General features: G+C 47.6%; 1 protein-coding gene across 8 annotated transcripts in view; it reads left to right on the plus strand.

Moving 5' to 3' along the window:
- Positions 1–19,845, plus strand: part of MTMR3 (myotubularin related protein 3) — a 74,272-nt gene that overhangs the window by 52,070 nt on the left and 2,357 nt on the right. For 4 of the 8 annotated variants that reach the window (XM_042886183.1, XM_042886181.1, XM_042886179.1 and 1 more), the window contains 11 exons: positions 3,449–3,654; positions 3,877–4,008; positions 5,955–6,066; positions 7,134–7,329; positions 8,929–9,114; positions 10,432–10,602; positions 12,638–12,783; positions 13,443–14,844; positions 16,512–16,622; positions 17,060–17,148; positions 18,389–18,415. In XM_042886183.1, coding sequence (XP_042742117.1) covers positions 3,449–3,654; positions 3,877–4,008; positions 5,955–6,066; positions 7,134–7,329; positions 8,929–9,114; positions 10,432–10,602; positions 12,638–12,783; positions 13,443–14,844; positions 16,512–16,622; positions 17,060–17,148; positions 18,389–18,415 — 2,778 coding nt within the window. The remainder of the gene's footprint in view (positions 1–3,448; positions 3,655–3,876; positions 4,009–5,954; positions 6,067–7,133; positions 7,330–8,928; positions 9,115–10,431; positions 10,603–12,637; positions 12,784–13,442; positions 14,845–16,511; positions 16,623–17,059; positions 17,149–18,388; positions 18,416–19,845) is intronic. The other 4 variants (XM_042886184.1, XM_042886185.1, XM_042886186.1 and 1 more) reach the window with 4 other exon arrangements.

Below are 19,845 nucleotides of genomic sequence, written 5' to 3' on the forward strand. Positions count from 1 at the left end.
AGATAAATCTGGGCTGGAACAGGTTCTGTAGCTGACCTGTCTTTGGTCCCAGAAAATCGGTGTTAGGAAGAAGCCTTTGGGAGATTCAGTGAATGAGGCAATGCAGGGGACTTCATCTGCACTGCACAAACAACTCCTGAGAACCTGCTGAGAGATGAGCAGTGTTGGAGGTGCCTTTGGCTCTGTCCCACTGCTAAAGGCCGTTGCCCATGCAGGCAGTGCTTCTGCCAGCACAGGAAGCAGAGGTAACCAGAGCTCTGCGTGTACCACGCCTGCTGAATTACTGTGGTGAATTGCCGTAAAGATTTCTTTGGTTGCGAGCACTGGTAGTTAAGTAGTGCTGTGCAGGGAGCTGTGCAGGCCTTTACTGCTGCTCCTTGTGGTTGCAAGGACTTGGTGGATTTATTGTTGTACTCAAAAGGTTGCTTGAACAGAAAGATTAAGCTTATGCAGAGGTGGGCTGTACATCACACAGTTATATGGTGCTTTATAATGGTTTTTATAGTTACTGAGTGAGTAATAAACCGTGGACCTTCTGTTTTCCTGACTAGAGGCTACATGTTACTGTGTCTCCAGGAGGTTAGAAGGTCTGGGTGGAAGGTTTGGTTGAATATTTTTAATTCCCTTTTTGTTTTGCTACTGCAGTGTGAATGGTACCGTCTTATCCTCAGGTCCATCCCAAGGGACCTCAGAATCACACTTAAGCTATTTGCTATTTTTTGTTTGTTTGTTTTCCTGCAGCATTACTGTAAATAGAATTGCTTGCTGATTTCTGCTTAGGAGTATCAGGGCTTCACAGCCATCAGCGAGCTCAGCTCCAGTCCTGGTGGTTCTGTCACTCAGGGTACAAATGGGAGGTGAGAGCCTGGAGATGAAAATATAACTGTTTATGATTCTGTGAAAATGATCCTGCAGGTAGGTGGTAATGAAATCCCAGGGAACATATGGGAGAGTAAATGAGCTTATCTAGGTGTTCAGAATAGAATTATTGCATGTATAATGATGTTTTATTTTCCTTTGCTATTTGTGCCAGCGTACCAGGAGCGAGGCAGCCTCTCAGTGAGCGGCGTATATTTTTTGCTCAACTAAATTTTTATCAATAGTTCTGCCTCTGAAGGCAGTTCATTTCAACAGCAATCCATTTTCCTTTGCGTGGAGCCGGCTGGCACCTGCTGTAAATGCCGTGGCATTCAGATTGCTTTTCCTTTGCTTCTGTTAATGCAGTGTGTCAGTTGCTTCCTCTCAGTGAAAGAATTTTATATGAAACCATTACAGAGGAGCTATGAGAAGTACTTAAAATACAATGTCACCAAATAGTTCAGAATTCTGAGTTTTTCAGCAGCAAGTCTCAACCTGATGTTCACACTGAGCAGCGTGAGGCAGCCTGTTGCTGCTCCCTGCAGTGCTCTGAGACGTGGCTGTGCTGAGCTCTGGCAACAGATTATAAACCAATTTCTGACACCTGAGCACCCCAATAAATTGGTTACAGAGAGAAAGAAGGTGAGATGCATTGGTGTGGGCAGGCCTTCTTCTGTTCAGGACTGTCAGGGCCAACTGTAAATTTGCTTAAAGGTTCAGCTCACCCTTGCTTCTGTGCAGTCAAGCAGCACTTGGTGGACTTGAGGCTGGACGGTGAGTTTGTCTGCAGGAAAACTCCATCTTCTTTTCCTCCAGCATAACATTTAGGCACAATTGGCACATAATTCTAGGGATGTGGGGGTTGTGTTTCCACTGGTGCTTCTGGGCAAGGAGGGCACTGCCTAAACACACCTTTGTTATGGGGATGTGTGCCTGCAGGTCATTGAAACGGAAGGGAGAGCAGGTGGGTAAGGGGGGGTAGAGTCATTGTGATGGAGTGAAACCTTCTGGTGTGCCACTGCTTGGCACCACTCAGTCACCACGTGGCCTGAGCAAAGTCGTGGCTCTGCTCTTTGCATCCCCACCTGCAGTGCCTTTCTTGTGTGGCTGAGGTCCTGTGCCTGGGGAACGTCAGGGAGGATGGTGTAGAAGCCGTGTGTGAGCACTGCAGTGAATGGGGAGCTGTGTGTTCTGCTGCTACTTTTTTTAAGAGTAGATTATAATGATAAGTGTCTAATCTGTTTTCCAAAGCATGTTTGCAGCAGTTGGATACTCTTCAGTTATGTCACATCTGTTCTTTATGTGTAGTCAATGAAAAAAACAATAATAGTTAGTAATTCTTAAGGCGTTTAAAAACATATATATATTTGATAGACTTCTCTCTGTCTTTTCCAGTCCGCGGAAGTTTCATCAGTGTATGGAGTACTTAAAGTTTATATCCCATTTTAGAAGAAAAATGTTCAGTTAGTAAGCAGTTTTTCCTTTTTCATTGCTACTTAGGTATCCACAGAACAGTTTGTGTGCTTGTGCACTTCATTACCAGCCCTGCACCACGCTGGTGCTTACGTGGAGGAGAGCAGTGCTGCTGGTGCTCTGCAGAGCTCCTTGGTGCTCTCCTGCAGGATGTGGTTGATGTGGGAGGCAGCAGGTGAAACACAACCCACAGAAGGGGAGGAACAGAGAAAACCACACCTAGTGGAACCTCAGGAGGGGAAGAATCTGAGAAGAGGAAGAGGCAGGGCTGAGAAGCTTAAGGAAAGGGGTGACATTGTGAGGTCTTGGTTGGTTTTTTAAATCTTTTGGGTTTTTGTAAGATTACATTAAGATAGAATGCCACTCTTTCCTAACAAACACTAAAGCAATCTTCAGAATGAGCAAAACTGCAGATGTTCAGCATTCAGAGAAACTAGTGCAATAGTGCCTAAAATAACGTGGTTCTGCAAAGTGCTCAGGGACTGCCTTTGGTGCTTCACAGATGATGCTTGGAAATGGATACCATCAGTGTGCAAGTTGGTTATGCTTGGTGTTAAATGTCATCAGACAGAAGGCGTGCTGCGTTCTGCCATTTCATACCAAAATCATAACATTCTTCCCAGATTCAGTTAGTAGAACATTTTGATTTAACAACAAAAAGCTCATCAAAGCATGAGTCTCTGGTTTTACTCCTTTCTAGCTGTATAAATTAGCACAAGCTAAATTGAACTTTCACATTTAGTCTGTCATGCTGCAGCTGTAGACCTAACTAGCCAGGAGGGGTTGGATGCCCCTTTATGGCAGCCTGTTGTTCTGAAATGTTCCCCAGCTTTTACTGGCCAACAGGCAGCAATGTTAAGAAGGGAAATGCTTTGTTCTTTGTGACCAAACTCAGCTTTGACTTTTACCTTTCAGTGGATGTGTAATTACAGGCAGCGTTTTGAAGTGAAGCATGTGGAGTGCATTGTCCACTGAGTCACAGACTGGAGATAACTGCTGAGCTGTAGGTTCCCCAGCAGGAACTAAAATGCTGGAGGGGAATGTTTAATGCCTTCTGTGCTTTTCCTCCTGACCTTTCAAGTTATGCACTGGTTCTTTCTATTCTGTTTGTTTTCAGGCACCAGAGCAATGGAGCAGTCATTTCCCGCTGTGGACAACCTGAGGTCAGTTGGTGGGGCTGGAGGAATGCAGACGATGAGCACCTTGTCCAGTCTGTAGCCAAAGCCTGTGCCTCAGATTCAAGGTCCAACAGTAACAGACTAATGAATGGGAATTGTTCAAGAGATCTCTCCAATGGAGCAGACCTCTCTGATGTGGAATTTGGTAAGTTTGCCACTGTTCATTTCTGTGAAAGGCCGAGCTTTATATATAAAGCTTCATCTCCTTTGTGTGTATAACAGACTGTATCCCTTGTATTTAATGAGGCGTTCTCTGATTTCTGTGTGCACGATGCACACACGCTGTGGGACTCGAGTGAATCATTGCTGCAAACAATGCCAAGAGCATCCCTTCAGTTATTCTTCAGTTCCATATCTTCTCCCCCAGATTCCTCCATCTCTAATGCCTCGGGAGCAGAGAGTTTGGCAATACAGCCTCAGAAGCTTTTGATTTTAGACGCACGGTCCTATGCAGCAGCTGTGGCTAACAGAGCCAAGGGTGGAGGCTGTGAGTGCCCAGGTAAGCAGTGCCTCTTCACATTTTTGTATTAAGTTGATCAAAACCATTTGCTTGACTATAATGACAGCGATATTCTTAGGTAGTGCATATTTAACAGGCTGCGTGGATGCAAGTACTGCTCATCTAGGAGAAAATTTTGGACCGTGGCAGCCGTCACACAGCCCTTCAGAAGGACAGCTTTGACTCTCAGTTAGCTTTCTCAGAGAACAGAACCAGCTGGTAACAGGGCTCAGTGCATGCTGAACTGTGCTGATTGCCTTCCCCTGCTGTGTCAGGTACTTAAGCTAGTGCGGGACAAACGCATCCACTGGGCTGATGGCTGGAAAACAGTAAACTTTGAAATCTGTTAACTGCAAAGGATTGCAGTGTTCCAGAATGGTTGTGCAGAAGACAACTTTTCAACAGTTTTTGCAAAGCTGAAATATTTGTAAGCATTTATGCTGTAACCCGAGGCAACTGAAATCCTGATCCGTCTTGCGTTTGTCGTGCATTCACATTTATCACTTTCTGTGTGCTTTGGCACTTGCTGATCGTTGATGGTATAAAGAAGATATTATTTTATTGCTGTTGGATGAGAATACAGTCTGTTAAAATTCCATGGCTGGATAATCTGAAAAAAAAAAAAACCAAACAAAAAACCACCAAATTGTTGATGAGGTAACAAAAGCTATTTCAGCCATATATTCCTGGTTTGGTCTTTGCTGCAATAGCTGCACTTTGGTAAAGGAACACCAGAAGAAGGGATGAATTTTCCATTTAACACCTCAGAATGAATGAACAACTCGTCATCGCAGAGTAGAACTGCAGCATGGAAAGCAGAGTATGCAATAGGTTTCATTTTCCTCGTGTCTCTCAATTCTTGAATTCTTTGTAGGAAATGTCCAGGCAGCTTCAGTGTCACTGCCAGTGCATTTGACTTGTGTTAAGTGCTTCATTTACTGATATTTTTTTCCCCAGGAATTGCCACGTTTACTTCATTCCCGGGTGTAACATTGGTCTCAGTTATGTTGTGTTTTGTGTCATTATAACATCATTCAGTAGAAATTGCAGAAATACTCAGTCTGGTGCTATCAGTCATTTTGGACTGCAGTTCCTTGTTTTATCACTAACAGGATGTTCTGGTCTGGCCAGAATTTGTTGAGCTCATTAAACAGGAAATCAAATGGTAGAAGGCACACTCTTCTAAGAGAATACTGGATTTCCTTATACAAGCAATCAAGATCCCATTCTGATTCATGATTCTTTTTCTGTTGTAGGAGAGGTCATTTTATTGCTATCGTGTCATCAATTTGTGCAAACAGAAGCAGCAGCACAGAGCAGAGCTCAGTCCACTCGTGACCACTGTGCTGCTGCTGCTTCCCCAGCAGAGCCGTTGCCTGAGGACAGGCTGTAGCAACATCTGAAGGAATGCTCAGTCTGTTTTCCTAACTTCCCTAACTGTGAGGATCTCTCAGGTGCTTGCAATAGAGGTTCCTTGCAATAGGGAAATTCAGCACAATTCAGATTGAAGAGACCTTTCAGCCTTTTTGAGTGGCTGTGAAAGCAAAACCGTAACTGCTATAAGAAACAGGAATTAGCTTACCAAACTTAGGAACGTCCACAGATTATCAGTTAAATGTATTCTATGCTTCTCAGTCTGCATAAAAACATTGGGACACCCACACAGCATCACTATTCCCACAGGTTTGTGCTCTGCCTTTTGTAATGTGAAGCAAAACATGGAAAAGAAATACAGAAACGCTTTGCTAATTCTCTCCTGTTGTGATGTGTTGCAATGTCTGGAATACCCACTGGAGGCCAGGCACTAGTTTTTCCTTACAGAATATTTGTGAACAGCTTCTTTCGTCTGCCCCCAGCACCGCTGGTTTGTTCTGGTGAAGAAGCTTCTTTTAGAAGTTAAGCTAAGCACAGTTTCTAGTTTCTTCTCTCTCGGTGTTTCCCTGCAGAGTATTACCCGAACTGTGAAGTAGTGTTCATGGGAATGGCAAACATCCATTCTATCCGGAAGAGCTTTCAGTCCCTGCGTCTGCTCTGCACACAGATGCCAGATCCAGGAAAGTAAGTGGCTGTTCAGTGGTTTTTGCCTCTAATTACATCTTCCTATATTTTTTCCCTGCTGTTTTGTAAACTGATGTTCAAGTGTTACGTTTTTTCCTCTTACTGACTTTCCTGTGCAAAAATGCAAAGCTGTAATTTTCATTTCATAGGATTTGTTGTAGTATTTTCACTGAAGTAAATCTAGAAAAATGAGATTGCGAATTATATTTTAGCCCTGAATTTTACTCCTGGCATCTTATTCCTTTCAAATGGGTTCCTGAGTGCTAGCACTTACTCTGATCCGAGCTTCCTGGATCTTTGATCTTAGCAGCCTGCCTCTCTTTCAGAGTATCCTAGTGCTGTTCCACATGCTTCATGCATTTGTAGGGGCTTTTCAGGGAATGTGGCCCTTCAGTGCTATGGGATGATGAGCCTCTAGTGGTGCATCAGCTCGGGGGCTTCTGAGGTTGGATCTTCATTAGGACACTGCAGCTGCACCAGTCCTGTCCCCCTGCCACCTTCCTGTTCTGAATTTGTTGCTAAATGTAATGCGTGGTTTCAGAATAGATCCAGAATGGCCATTCATACTGAGCTGATAGGAAAACCTCCATGCTGTGTGATTCTCAAGGTACCTCCAGCACACCTCAGGAAGCCTGGCAGTGGCTGAGATGTGCGTGATGGCAGAGGCAGCTCAGAAGATCAAACCTCTTGTCCTGATCGCATGGCAGAGCCTCAAGGTCTGCCACTGACAGCAGGACTGCAGTGCAACCTGAATTGGAAAGAAGGGGATCAGCACAGGCTGCTGGAAGTAACCATCACCCAGTGGTGTTTATGATGGCCTGTGCTGGTGATCTGCTGTGCACGTATCTGGGCAACTGCCGCAGCCTGACTGTGGGCTGCAAGGCTTTGCTTCTTACAGTTCAGGGAAAGTCTTAGCAAAATGTACCTGAAAAATAATCAGTGATGACATTCACAGCTTATTAGAGTACACATTTAAGAATGGTTATGCTTTGATTTGATGAAATCAGAGATTCAAACCTGGAAGCATTTTAAAAGAGCAAAGATTGTCCTCCTTTGTTTTCTTCCAGTTGGCTGTCAGCTCTGGAGAGCACCAAATGGCTGCAGCACTTATCTGTGCTTCTGAAATCTGCACTGCTTGTGGTTCATGCTGTGGACCGAGACCAGCGACCTGTCTTGGTGCACTGCTCCGATGGCTGGGACCGAACCCCCCAGATTGTGGCTCTGGCCAAACTGCTGCTAGATCCCTACTACAGGACCACAGAGGTTTGTAAGCCATCTGCTAATGAACATTGACTGAGTTTGGCTTCCTTTCCAAGGAATTTTGTATTGAAAAGTAATTACAGAATTTTCACCTAGAAGCAGTGCAGGAGCTAGCAGGAGTTCAGTAACAGCAGCCTGCAGATACAGTTACATGCAGGTGTAAATATAGTCTGTAATTTGAGAGCAGATTGTGTTTTTCCTCTTTGCAATAACTGCCCTGTCATGGTGTTCCTTTCCCCATATTTAGCTTAGGAACACGCAATACAGAGCGCTGCTGGCACAGCTGCAGTTTCTCAGCCAACTGCTGATGCAAAGCCTTTCTCTGTTCTCTTTTCTAGTTTTCTTAGCTACATATTTCTCCAGTTCCATTTCTTTCATTATGTCTTGTCACTGAGTTAGAACACTGTTGCTTTTTCAGCCTGATTTTTTTCTTCCAAGGCTTTTCAGCACTGTGGGATATGTGATGGCTAGATTCCATCTGTCAGCCCACATGCAAGATGCCTTTGTTGTCTAGAACAGAAGTGTGTGTCTGTGCACTGTGCTGTACTCTGGTGTTTAAACCCTCAGATACATGTGGACAAGGAGCTGAAACTGTAGCAGTGCCCTTTGGAGGAAGTTGTGGAGACTTCCTCAGACCCTTTTTCACATGGTTCTAGAGGTCAGCATCCACCAGGTCAAAACACTCTGCTCTGTCTGTGGTGCAGAAGCTCCTCCCAGTCCCTCCTCAGTGTTGTCATTTCCTGTTCAAATTGAAAAGTTCTTCTACACTCACCTTTTTGCTGCCTGCCTTTCCACCGCTGCATCAGAGGAGCCATGAACTGTAACTGTGCACAAGAATAAGGAATGTTCAGAAGAATGAATTTCATCATGGTCACTTTCAGGCTTTACAGCTGTCAGCTTTCTTTTTCCTTTTGAATTACAACCATTGGCTCAATGAAGTGTGATCTACAATTTCTCATTCCACTTAGAAGCAAAACCTTTCTAACGTGGTAGATTGTAGGTCCTGTAAGACTAGGTGTCACAGCCAGGTTCTTCACTAGACACTTTTGGAATGTGCTTTGCCCTTTGAGTTTGCATGAGAAACTGTGCAGTCTGGCCTTTATCACAATGGCTGTGCTACGTTTGATACACATGTAGGCAAGCAATCTCTGTGTGTGGATATCTTGTCATGTTGAATTTTCTTTTTGACAGAAAGATCTCTCCTTTGTTTTCAAAGGAGAGCATTAAGATTGCCTTTTATATCCAAGTGAAGGTTACCATTATCTGGGTTTGAATCAAGATTTGAAGTTCCTGCTCTTGAGATAGCTCTCATGTCAAGGTCTGCTTCCTCGTGAGCCAGAGGACTTAGTAGTCTGTCTTATTCCCTTTCCTGTCCATGTGAGCTTGGGAATTCACTTCAGTCCTAATTTCAATGTGCAGCTCTTAAGAAAATAGAGGTACTGGATAAAGGAGAAAAGGTAAGTGATGGGGGCTGATTCTGAAGGGAAGTCAGGAGTGAGGACACAGCAATAAGATGAGCTCCGCGAGCATCAGACCATCTTAAAAAGAGAGAGAAAGAAAGAAGTAGAGAGGAAATCTTGATCTGTACTTGTGTTTGTGCAGGGTTTCCAGGTGCTGGTGGAGATGGAGTGGCTGGATTTCGGCCACAAGTTTGCCGATCGCTGTGGCCATGGTGAGAATTCGGATGACCTCAATGAGCGCTGCCCGGTGTTTCTGCAGTGGCTGGACTGCGTCCATCAGCTCCAGAGGCAGTTCCCCTGCTCTTTCGAGTTTAACGAAGCATTCCTTGTGAGTTGTGGCTTGAGAGCTTGCTGTTTCATAGGCTGCTCCTAACTCAGTACACACATACTGAAGAGCCCTGAGGGGTTTCTGATTTTCCCATCTGTCTGTGGCAGGAAGCCTTCAGCCTGATAAAGGACATGGCAGAGCTGCCCTGATGCAGCAGACAAAAATACTTGTATACTTGTGGAGCCTGGGGTTTGTTCGCTCTTAAAACAAAAGCAGGGCCCTTAAGGGCTTCTTTTAAACTTGAAGGGAAGAAACAAACGACATGAATTTAATCATCCTACTTAAGAGTTGCTGAAATAAGTTCAGTGCAATACGTCCACGCAGCAGAGAATTGTTTACTGGCAGATAAGCTTCCCTTGACTTGGATCTCTTTGGATGCTGAAGATAACTCTTCTAAGCACTCCTCTTTACCTCTCCATTCGATTTTTCTTCCCTTGCTGAAAATGTGCAGGATGTACCAGTGGTGTTTCTTTCCTTTGGAGGGGGAGAGCTCTCTTATTAGAAACTTGCCTGGGCTGTCAAAGCCAGTTTTTAAGGCCAGAGTGTGGCTCTCTGAGAGGTGGGCTGCCTGCAGAGCTGGTAACCTGAGGAACAAAGGCTTTTATGGAATGTCTGACCCACAGGTTTAAAGCCGTTGCTGTGACTGTAGATGACTGGCATTCCTGCTTGCCAGCTCGGCCATGTAACTGAGTTTGTGTGCAGTCCCAGCTTAGCTCAGTTGTGAAATAAGATGCATCAGATTGTAACTGGCTCCCCTAGCTCACTGCTAATCGATGGGAGCTGTGTGTGAGCATTACCCTTAATGTCCCCACTGCCTGACAGCAAAACCCCCAGTCTGTTTGTGCACAGCCACTGGGGCTGTTGGGATTGTTCAGGCACTTAAAGGTAGGCTCGTTAAGCAGCTTGGTCAGGCGTTGAGCACAGTATGGAGTGAATAATGGTTAGGATGTATGCTGTGCACATCTCTACTGACACAGATTAACGCTTATTCCCACCATTCTTTGTCTTTGTGCTGCTGCAGTAATGTTTTACAACTTCTCCTTCAGGTCTGTGAGTTTCAAATTAGCAACACTTTTATGAGTATGAACCACTACTTGTCTTTATATTTTGCAGTTTTTAAAAGATGCCTTTATCTGTAAATCCTTTTGCAATTAATTCATAGGGAGACACACAAAAAATTCCAGGTTTATTTGATATATCAAATCTTTGGGAAGAGAATGCACTGCCCTGTGAAGGAAAGGTTTCTTTTTTCTGAAGCATTCTTGCATTAAGCTGATGTCTTCTGCCATATGACCGTATCTGCGTTGGTCTCTGCAGGTCAAATTGGTGCAGCACACCTACTCTTGCCTCTTTGGTACATTCCTGTGCAACAATGCGAAAGAAAGAGGAGAAAAACACACTCAGGAACGGACCTGTTCTGTCTGGTCTTTGCTGCGGGCAGCAAACAAAGCCTTCAAGAATCTGCTCTACTCCTCCCAGTCAGAATCTGTACGTATCCTTTCTTACCTCATGAGAGGCTCTGTCTCTCGGGGACTCTCAATCCGATGCTCTCAGCAGTGTGGCCCACAGTGAATACCCAGCCTGTAGCAGTGGGACATGGCAGGTCACTCACCACGAGTGCAGTGCAGGGGCAGTGCACCCTTCTGGAAACACCTCAGCTCTCCTCTTCGATATTTACAGCTGGATGCTCTGTTCAGTTTTACGTTTCAGGTCCTGCCTCAGGTCTGCTTGTATTTGAGGAATGTCAGGTGCAACCTCAGAAATTTCTCTGTGCTGGAAACATATTTTGTTACTAACATTTCTGTGTTTGACAGAGAGAACTAAGCTGTGTCAGAGGAGTGTCATGAAATGACAAACAAACCCAGACACTGTTTAGATTTAATGTAGATGCAGAAAATGTAACTAGAATCATTTGGCATATTTGTGTTTCTTGTAATACTTTCACATTTTCACTCTGGCTCACTGAAGCTTCCCATCCAGGAAGGGCTTGCAGTTACCTTCTTTTACATTGGTTCTAGAGGTGTGTGTGTTGGATGGAAGGGATTTCGAGCTGCACTGTGGTAGGCATGGCATGTAAACAGCCAGTCATCAGAGATCACGGTGACAAGGGTAGCAAAGGCTCTTATAAATATTTAAATGCTTTTGGTAATGAAACATAGACACCACAAACCCAGCTGTAAGGGCTGTGCCGTGGTTTTGCATGTGATGGATGCAGCTTATGGTTGTTCCTTAAGAGGAAAATTAAAACTTGGCTTAGCAGGAAAGAATTTGTCTGCATTTGCTACGAAAGGATGAATTCAGTATTCACTTCAGCCCTCTGTTTCTGCCCGTCTCCTCTGGACACCACACCTGCAGCCTGTGCTCAGTCTGTGTGCAGATCCATCTGTCATGGTGACAGGCAGCATCACAGGGAGCCTTTCAAGACTTCCCAGCCTGGCGTTGCCATTAGCAGTGGCTGTGATAGCTGAAAGCATGAGGCACTGCAGATAAAAACAGATTGTGAGGGCTTCTGGAGCTGTGGGTGCTTTGAGTGCTCCCTGAGCACAGCAGTGAGCTTAGCCAGGAGGAGCTCAGAGCACCTGCAGCTCAGGCAGTGCAGCCAGAGAGCTGCTGTGGCCCTGGGCTGCCTTCACCTGCTGCACTGCACGTGGGGTCTAGGTGGCTTGGGCCGTGCTCTTGGTAAATGGCTCACCATACTAAACTAACTGGGATAAACTGTGTGTTCTTAGAGTTTTACTAATTTCCTATCTTGTATTCATTTCTTCCTTGTTTTACTTCCGTGTTGAAAAGGTGCCTCAGTGATGTGGGCACATCTGTTCTAAAACCGTGGTCGTTAAGAGCAGCAGTCCTCAAACTGAGCTGCCCCACATCCTCCCTCTGAACCCCTGGCTGCTCTCTGCTGCTCCCTGCTTTTCCTAAAGAAAGCTGCTTGCAAAAACAGTGAAATTGATAGAGACTTGAGGCATTCTTGAATGCAGACATAACAGAAAGCACACAGTCAAGGAGTCCCTTTCAAGAGCAGGCTGCCTGTTCAGCAGAAGTATTTCTGCATGTACTTAATTTTTCACATGTGAGTGCTTCCTTTAAAGACGGGCTTAGCTTTGATGAATTGGAGCCCTAGAAAGAGGCTGTGAGTTCAGCTCTCGTGTGGCACGCTGTCTTACCAAGCACAGGAAAGCTCTGCTATGGGCTGCTGAATTCCTCTGTGCTTCACATTGCCCAGCAGCATTATTGAGGTGTGGATTCACACAGTGCATGTGGCAGGAATTCATTCACGGGAAGTTGGAAGCCAGCACTGTTAGGCCTCAAGCTCCCTCTGAAAGAGAAGATCATTACATATCCAAGTGTAGCTGATTAAAAGTGCCGTAGCTGCTCTCAGGCCTTCTGAACTATCTAGAGATCTGACACAGCCTCCCAGCTGCAAATCTGAATAACAACCCAATCAGCTCTGAACACATTTTTACACCCTGGCAGCAAGCAGTTGCAATTTCTGAACAACTGTGTGTGTTTTTTTCTCTCTCAGGTGCTGTACCCAGTGTGCCATGTGCGTAATTTAATGCTCTGGAGTGCTGTTTACCTGCCCTGTTCTTCCCCCTCTACGCCTGCTGATGACACCTGTGCCCCATACCCTGTTCCAGGCTCTAGCCCTGAAGATCAGCCCCTGGGCAGGTGAGCCTAGAGCTCAGAAATCCCATCCTGTAAAGTAAGATCAATAAGGAATATTGTGGGATATTAAGAGGAGAATACTTGTGGGAGGGAAGTGTTTCTCACAGGCGTGTTTGTGGGCTGTTTGACTCACTGACCCAAAGCAGTCTTTCCTTGTTTCAGGTTTGAAAGCTGTTAAGTTTCAGAGGTCAGAGCATAACAAATATATGGAATCTGAGAGATTAGGAAATGAGTTGAGCTGTGGGCATTGCCTGGCTTTGGTGGATATAAGCTTTTATTTGGCTGACTTGAATTTCAGTTCTTTTCCTGTTGCATAACTTTCTTTGCTTTGTGGGGTTTTGTTTTTTTTGTGAAGTGATTCTTTGCACACGTTAATTAGGAGGTGTGACCAGACTGTGAGCATCTGTGCTTTGTGGTAAAGGGATCTGGGGATGTTTGAAGTCTGATTCAACAGATTTTCCTACAGGCAAACAGGAAAGTTCTGAAGCAGCTTTTCCCTACAGATGGTCCAAATATGCTCTGGATAATGCTGTGCAGGCGTCCCACTTGTGGAGGGGAGGTTTTAAGCCACAGTATCTGAACTTATGAAAAAGAAAAATCAACAACAAAAAAAACCCACCCTGATTTGTCATTTGTCATTCTGATTGCTCGTACTTGTGCAGGTTACCAAAGACAAGATCCTTTGACAATCTGACGACAGCCTGTGACAGCAGCGTGCCTACGACCAACCGGCGCAGCAGCGACCCCAGCCTGAATGAGAAGTGGCAGGAGCACCGCAGGTCCCTGGAGCTGAGCAGCCTTGGGAACCCTGGGGATGATCCGTTTGATGGGGATGGCCTGAGCAAGCAGGGCAGAGCTCTGATGGGAGCGGAGCTCTCCGTAGCAGCCGGCGTGGCGGAGGGGCAGATGGAGAACATTTTGCAGGAGGCCACTAAAGAGGAGGTCGGTGTGGAGGAGCACTTAAGGGGCAGCCTAGAGACTGCAGGTAAAGGGGATGAGATTGTCTTGCATGTGGAGAAGAGAACTGAAAATCTACACGGCTATGTCAGTGAACTGTGTGAAAAGGCTGAGGACAAAGGTATGGCAATGAACAATCCACGTCCGCTTGCACAAGGTGCTTGTGAGCTTAAAGGACACCAGGAGGAGCACGCTGATCTCAGTAACACTATCCAGAAGTTACCTCAGGTGAAAGGACTGCAGACTGTTCCTTTGGAGAGTTTTGTAAATAGAGACACTCAGAAGAATGTGGAGGAAGGTGTGGGCAAGCCTGAAGGAGAGGGAGAGAGCCTGCACAGCGTATCACATGCCGGCCTTCTGTTCCCTCTGACGAGCCTGCAGGAGGTGAGAACATCCAACATCGAGAGTTCTACAGAGACCTTAACTGAGAATGAAGCCAAGCAAGAGCTGATTCCCAAGGATCCGTGCCACAGAGCCCATCTGATGGACAACAGTGCCGACGAGCTTTTGCGACTTCCTGAAAACAGGCCGGAGGGGGAGAGCATGATAGAGCTTCAGAAACTGGGCACAAAAGTGCACAGGACTGCTGGCAGGGGCAGCGCGCGCATCCCGATGCCTTCCCCTTGTGCCTTGCCTTTAGGTGAATGTAAGGACGAGGTGGTGTGTAACGGAGAGCTGGAGCCTGAGAACAAGACGGCGGAGAAGCCTGCAGGGCTCGGCGTGGTGCAGAAATACCAGGCGACAAACGGGCACTGTGTGAACGGGGAGGACAGCAGGATGAAGATCTCTCTGAGCCGGCAGGTCTCGGCGGCGAGCTGCGGCTCTGTGCAGTTTCACTTCAGGAACCTGCACCAGAAATGGATGATGGCTCATCTCGGGAAGCAGCAGGCGGCCGGCAGCCCAGACCAACCTGCCAGGAGCCACCTGGATGACGACGGGATGCCTGTCTACAGCGATGTCATCCAGCAGCGCCTGCGCCAGATTGAGACTGGGCATCAGCAGGAGGTGGAGACCTTGAAGAAGCAGCTCCAGGAGCTGAAAAGCCGGCTGGAGAGCCAGTTCCTGAACAGCTCCCTGCGTCTCAACGGCGATTACGGAGACGAGGTGGTGAGTGAGGTGGGGGCTGGGCCGCTGCTGGCACTGCGGGCTGCTTGTGTGCATCTCCCCTTGTTGGCAGCCCGTGGCTCTTTGGGCAGGCAGGGATTGGTGTGGCCCTACAGGGTTTTGTAAAACCCTCGAGGTCTTTCTGAGGAGCGCGCAGGTAATCAGAGTGCTTGATGAGCAGCATTACTGATGGTGAATGGTTCCACTGTGTTTCAGTTTGACCAAGAAAATAGCAGAGGGTTGCTTCAAGCAGCATTTTTCAGTGTATTTGCATCTCACTGGGCATACTGCATTGCCCTCACTCCGAAAACCCACGTGCTGTGCTTTTGTTTTCATTCATGGGAAGGACATTTTCCTAAGGACATCAGTGTCATTTACTGGGGCAGGAATGCAGCTCTTATCCCTTGGTGCTTTGCATGCAGAGGGTTGGAAAGGTGCAGCAGTGGTTGCTCTGTTAGCAAAGCCAAGAATTGGAAGTAAGGTAAAAGAAAAGAAGGGAGAGCTGTGAGGATAGAGGAGGAGGAGGCAGGGGGCACAAGAAGGGAGGTGAGGACATGCAGGAGAGTCTTTAGGTGCGTTCACACAGTGTTGGCCTGGAGTTCCCAGGTTGGTGCAGTACTCAAGAAAAATTTCCTACGTATGCATTTAATTTGCTTTATGTGCCTCCAAGACTGGGAGAGGGAAGGATTTGGAAGAGCTTTCCAACTTGAGCCTGTTTAGTTTCCTGTTGTGCAGAAGCAGCAGAGGTGCTGGACAGTCCCAGGACACCTGTTGAGAAAAATGCAGTTATGTCAGAGAGAGCAGCACCCAGAGCTCCTCCTGAGCATCCATCCCAGCTGGGTCTCGCTGAGGTTGGATGTGGCTTTGATTCCTTGGATGGATGTGATGCTTTGGCGCAGTTTGTTGCACTGCGCTGTGTAAGGGCCTCCAGCCAAGTGTGGGGCTGGGATGTGTTCATGTGTCACTTGTTTTAAAACCTGATCTCTGCTTTCTGTACTTGCCTCATCTGGCAGTAAGAGGACCGTCTTTGTAAATCCAGAGGTTCTCAGGCACAAAAATATGTAAGATTTTTTTCCCCATAGTTTCATTTAAGCCAGTTAAACTGCAGTGCTGCCAGCCCAGGCTGTAGTAAGGCAGCGTTATTCCCCGTCCACGTGGCTCAGGTGCTGGCTTTCCCATGAGTGATTCTGCATGTGTTTTCCAGATCTTCTTCAGACAGCAGGGCATGTATGCACCACCAGTATTTATTTTGAAAATGAAAGCCTTGGGAAAGAAACACAGCCATGAAATTGGAGCCACAGATTGCAGCTTCTTGGTTTCTCGCTCCAAGTGTTGTCAGGACTCTATGCTAGCACAGGAGAAAGCAGATTTGAAATCCACTCTAGCTCACATCAGAGGGCCAAAAGCCGACCTGGTGGATTTCCTCTTGTTTGCAGCTCACCTCTCACAAACTGCTTCAGCTTGCTCCATTTCGTCCCACTCGGTGCTGGTTTGCCTGCGCTGTCACACGGGGAGCTGGCGGGTGTTGGCCCTCCCTTGCCATGCACACACAGCCTGCTCTTCCTCAGCAGAGGCTCCCTCCCCACTGCTCCCCACAGCCGGCCGCCTCTGATCTGTGTGGAAGTAGGATGGTGGGATGGTTCTGTTCAGCTGTGTTTGTTTGCCAACAGACTTCTATACCCGACTCGGAAAGCAATCTGGATCAGAACTGCTTGTCTCACTGCAGCACAGAGATTTTCTCTGAAGCCAGCTGGGAGCAGGTGGACAAACAGGACACAGAGGTACAGACTGAATCCCTTCAGATCACTTACTGTTCTGGTAGGAGGGGCCGTTCATCATCACTCAGATTATCCACACCCTGTGCTCGTGTGCCACCTCTTGCCACGTTTCGCTCACCTCCTGCCCTGAGCTCAGTGTCTGTGAACCCACTGCTGTCCGTGGGCACTTGGTGGAGCCGGGGCTGAGCTGAGGGAGCGTGGGGAAGCCTCACAGCCTGGGCGCCTCTAGGGCACAGGGAGCAGCAGGGAGCTGGACTTCATGACTTCCTTTGTTTGCCTGAGGGCAGCTCAGCAGTCAGGTCTCAAGGGGAAAGTTTCGGTCCCTGCCAGTGTTGTGAATGCTGAGTTTCTGCTTTTAAATGGAACAGGCTTTGCTTGGGCCGTGGGAGCTGAGGTGTGATGGTTGCTAACCTGACAGGTTTGTCTTCTCCCCCTTGCAGGTGACACGATGGCTCCCCGACCACCTGGCCGCTCACTGCTACGGCTGCGACAGCGCCTTCTGGCTCGCCAGCAGGAAGCACCACTGCAGGTATCTGAGCAGCAGGGAGGGATGGGGGCCAGGCCAGCACTCGGATCTTCCCTCTGCTCTTAGGCCGGGAAGGGCTCCGTTTTGCCTCGAAGTTCCTTAGTGAAGGATGGGTGTCGGGGTAGGAGTGGGAGCTCCTGCAGGAGCCAAGGGCTCTGAGGCAACAGGGCAGCTCCTGTTCGGCTCCAGCTCACTGCATCTGTGCATGAGGAGCCACGCTGGGTGTCTGTTACGCCCTGGCCCAGGTGGATCCCAGCGTTTTCTCTCGAGCTGGATTTGGAGACAGCTGGCTCTTTAGCTTAAGGTGATGAAAATAACTTAAAAAATAGTCGTGTGTCTCCTTTGCACTCAGTAGGGGCCTTTGGATTGGATCGTTTGGAAATCTGAAATTCTGTCTTAGTTTCATTTCTGTTAAATCCCTATTCCTGATTTCTGGCCATGAGAAAATGATCACAAAAACTGTCATTGAAATAAATGGCAGCTACCACGTTTTGATGCTTCGGTGCTTTTTGAAGTAGTGAAGAACTGAAAGCATCCTGAGCCCCCTCTGAACTTTGCTTCACTTAAAATTCTTGTGAAGATAAACAAACCAGGGAAGAATGAATGAGGAATTGAATGAGATGGATTTTTTTTTTTCAAGTTTCATATCCACTGTGTGTGCAGATGTAATTGCTAAGCATCCTTACACACATCTGAGGGGTTCTATAGGAGTTCAGAGAACACTTTCGTGTGTCTCTTGTGGTGCCTGTGGTGAAGTGCCCCAATCCATCACCGTCTCCCTGCCCGTGGCTCCCCTAGGCCTGCTCCCACTTTGCTCCCACATCGCAGTTTTGCAGGCCTGGACTCTGGGGAGCTCCCAGAGCTGGTGTGCAGCCTGAACACCTCCAGCACCACGAGGAGCTGAGATGGATGCAGGGTCTGGAGTCCTGTTACAGGATTCCTTTGGTGTCTTTGTTCTGTGCTTTCCAATGCCTGATGTGGGTTGGCCAGGCCGTCCATGTGAGCTCTTGTTGGTAGAGAGCAGGAAGGGCTGCTATCCCAGCTGACAAGAAAAGCAAGCATTTGCCTTGTGTGCATTGTTACCAAGCACAGCAACTGGTGAGTCTGCTCACCTGCCTGTCTGAGGGTGAGAGTGACTTAGAAGCACATTTCCAACGTGAGCAGGATAAAAGTACCCAGCTTCCTTCATTGCCAGTTTGCTTCTGTTGCTGTTCCCTCTGAGCTCTTCCTTCCCTCCTTGCAGGGACACTGAACGTGTTGATCAGATCTGGTGAGCATTTACAGCAGCCTCTGCCTGTTGTCTGTCTGCATTTTCTCAGTAACTTCTCCAAACTAACTCAGGCTCCTCCCCCTGTTTTTCACCTGGCTGGAAAGCTCCAAAAATAAGCTGTGGGTGGCTGCTGGATGCTGAGATTGATAAAACAGGCTTCTCTTTCCACAGGAGGGCACTGAGGCTTGGCTTCTGGTAGCTGAAACTGTGGTGTGGATGACACTAACTGTCACCATCAGCAATGGTGTGTTTGAGTAACAGAATGCTGCAGTGCTAACTGGGAAGAGGTTAACCTTCTAGTTCAGCCATTTATCTCTTAGCTTCCATTCTTTCTCTTTTTGCATTAATTCTGAGAGGTGTCAGTGTGTTAGCAAGCCATGCAAGTGTGTGCATGTTGATGGAAAAGGATTGATGCTGATTTTGGAAGGACTGTGGCAATAAGAGGTAATGCAGGGCTGGGAGAGAGGTGGTGTCTCACAAAATGGGTGAACGTGGATAATTTAGTGCAAGGAGCTCTTGGTGGTGTGGCTTTAAGTCGCCTGCCCTCCAAGGGGAGAGATGTCTAACATCTCCAGATCCCTCGTGCACAGCAGTGGGGTGCACAGAAAGCTGCTCAGGGCAGAGCAGTTCCACAATGCTGTCACAGAAAGACAAAAGGACAACAAATAAGTGCTGTGTTAGGAAGCTGGTGAGCTGCAACAGACAGATCATGGTTTTCCAGTCCCTCTGGTTGTTTCTGACCCGATCCATCTGCAGTAAGTTTCTGTGGATAACTGCTCTTTGAACAGCAGCAATGGGAGCTGACAGCACAGATCACACCTCAGCAATTCGTTTCACTGCTGCTGGCTTTTCTAGCAGTAATTTCTGACAGATTCCTGAAGGCTTCCAGCCCGCAGCCCCAAGCTGGCCATCGTGACGTTCTGCTCGGGTTGTGGCACTGAGATCCACAGCTGCTGTGCAGAGCTGCAGAAGTCAGCCCTGTGAATGGGAAATGGCATTTCTCTGCTGGCTGTTCCCCATCAGTGCCATGTATCTGGGAGCCCCATCTCTTGGCAGCGAAGCATTAATGGAAGCTGCTGGGTGTAAGCAGAGCTTCTTGTCACTCTTGGCAGCAGCAAATCTTTTCCTGCACAAATCGGTAGTGGCGTAAAGTCCCGATGCCAGAGTTGATGAGAAGGGAGCGGGGCCTGGAGGTGAATGGCAGACTGCAGGGCTGTGCCGGGAGCCCTGAGCGGCCTGCCGAGGCGTGCAGCATGCAGGGAGGGCTGCAGGAGCAGCAGGGGACGCTTCCCACACTTCACCTAACCCTGTGAGTCGCATGCAGTGGGCGCCCGGCAGCAGTGCATCCCTGCGGCACAGCCTGAGCATGGCACCGTGCACCGCGTGCTCCTTGCCGACAGCATTGCTGTGAGCGACGTGTGGTGCTGGGG

The sequence above is a fragment of the Lagopus leucura genome, unplaced genomic scaffold, assembly GCF_019238085.1.
Source record: "Lagopus leucura isolate 7727_CA_CO unplaced genomic scaffold, USGS_WTPT01 Super-Scaffold_100055, whole genome shotgun sequence".
Lineage (NCBI taxonomy): Eukaryota > Metazoa > Chordata > Aves > Galliformes > Phasianidae > Lagopus > Lagopus leucura.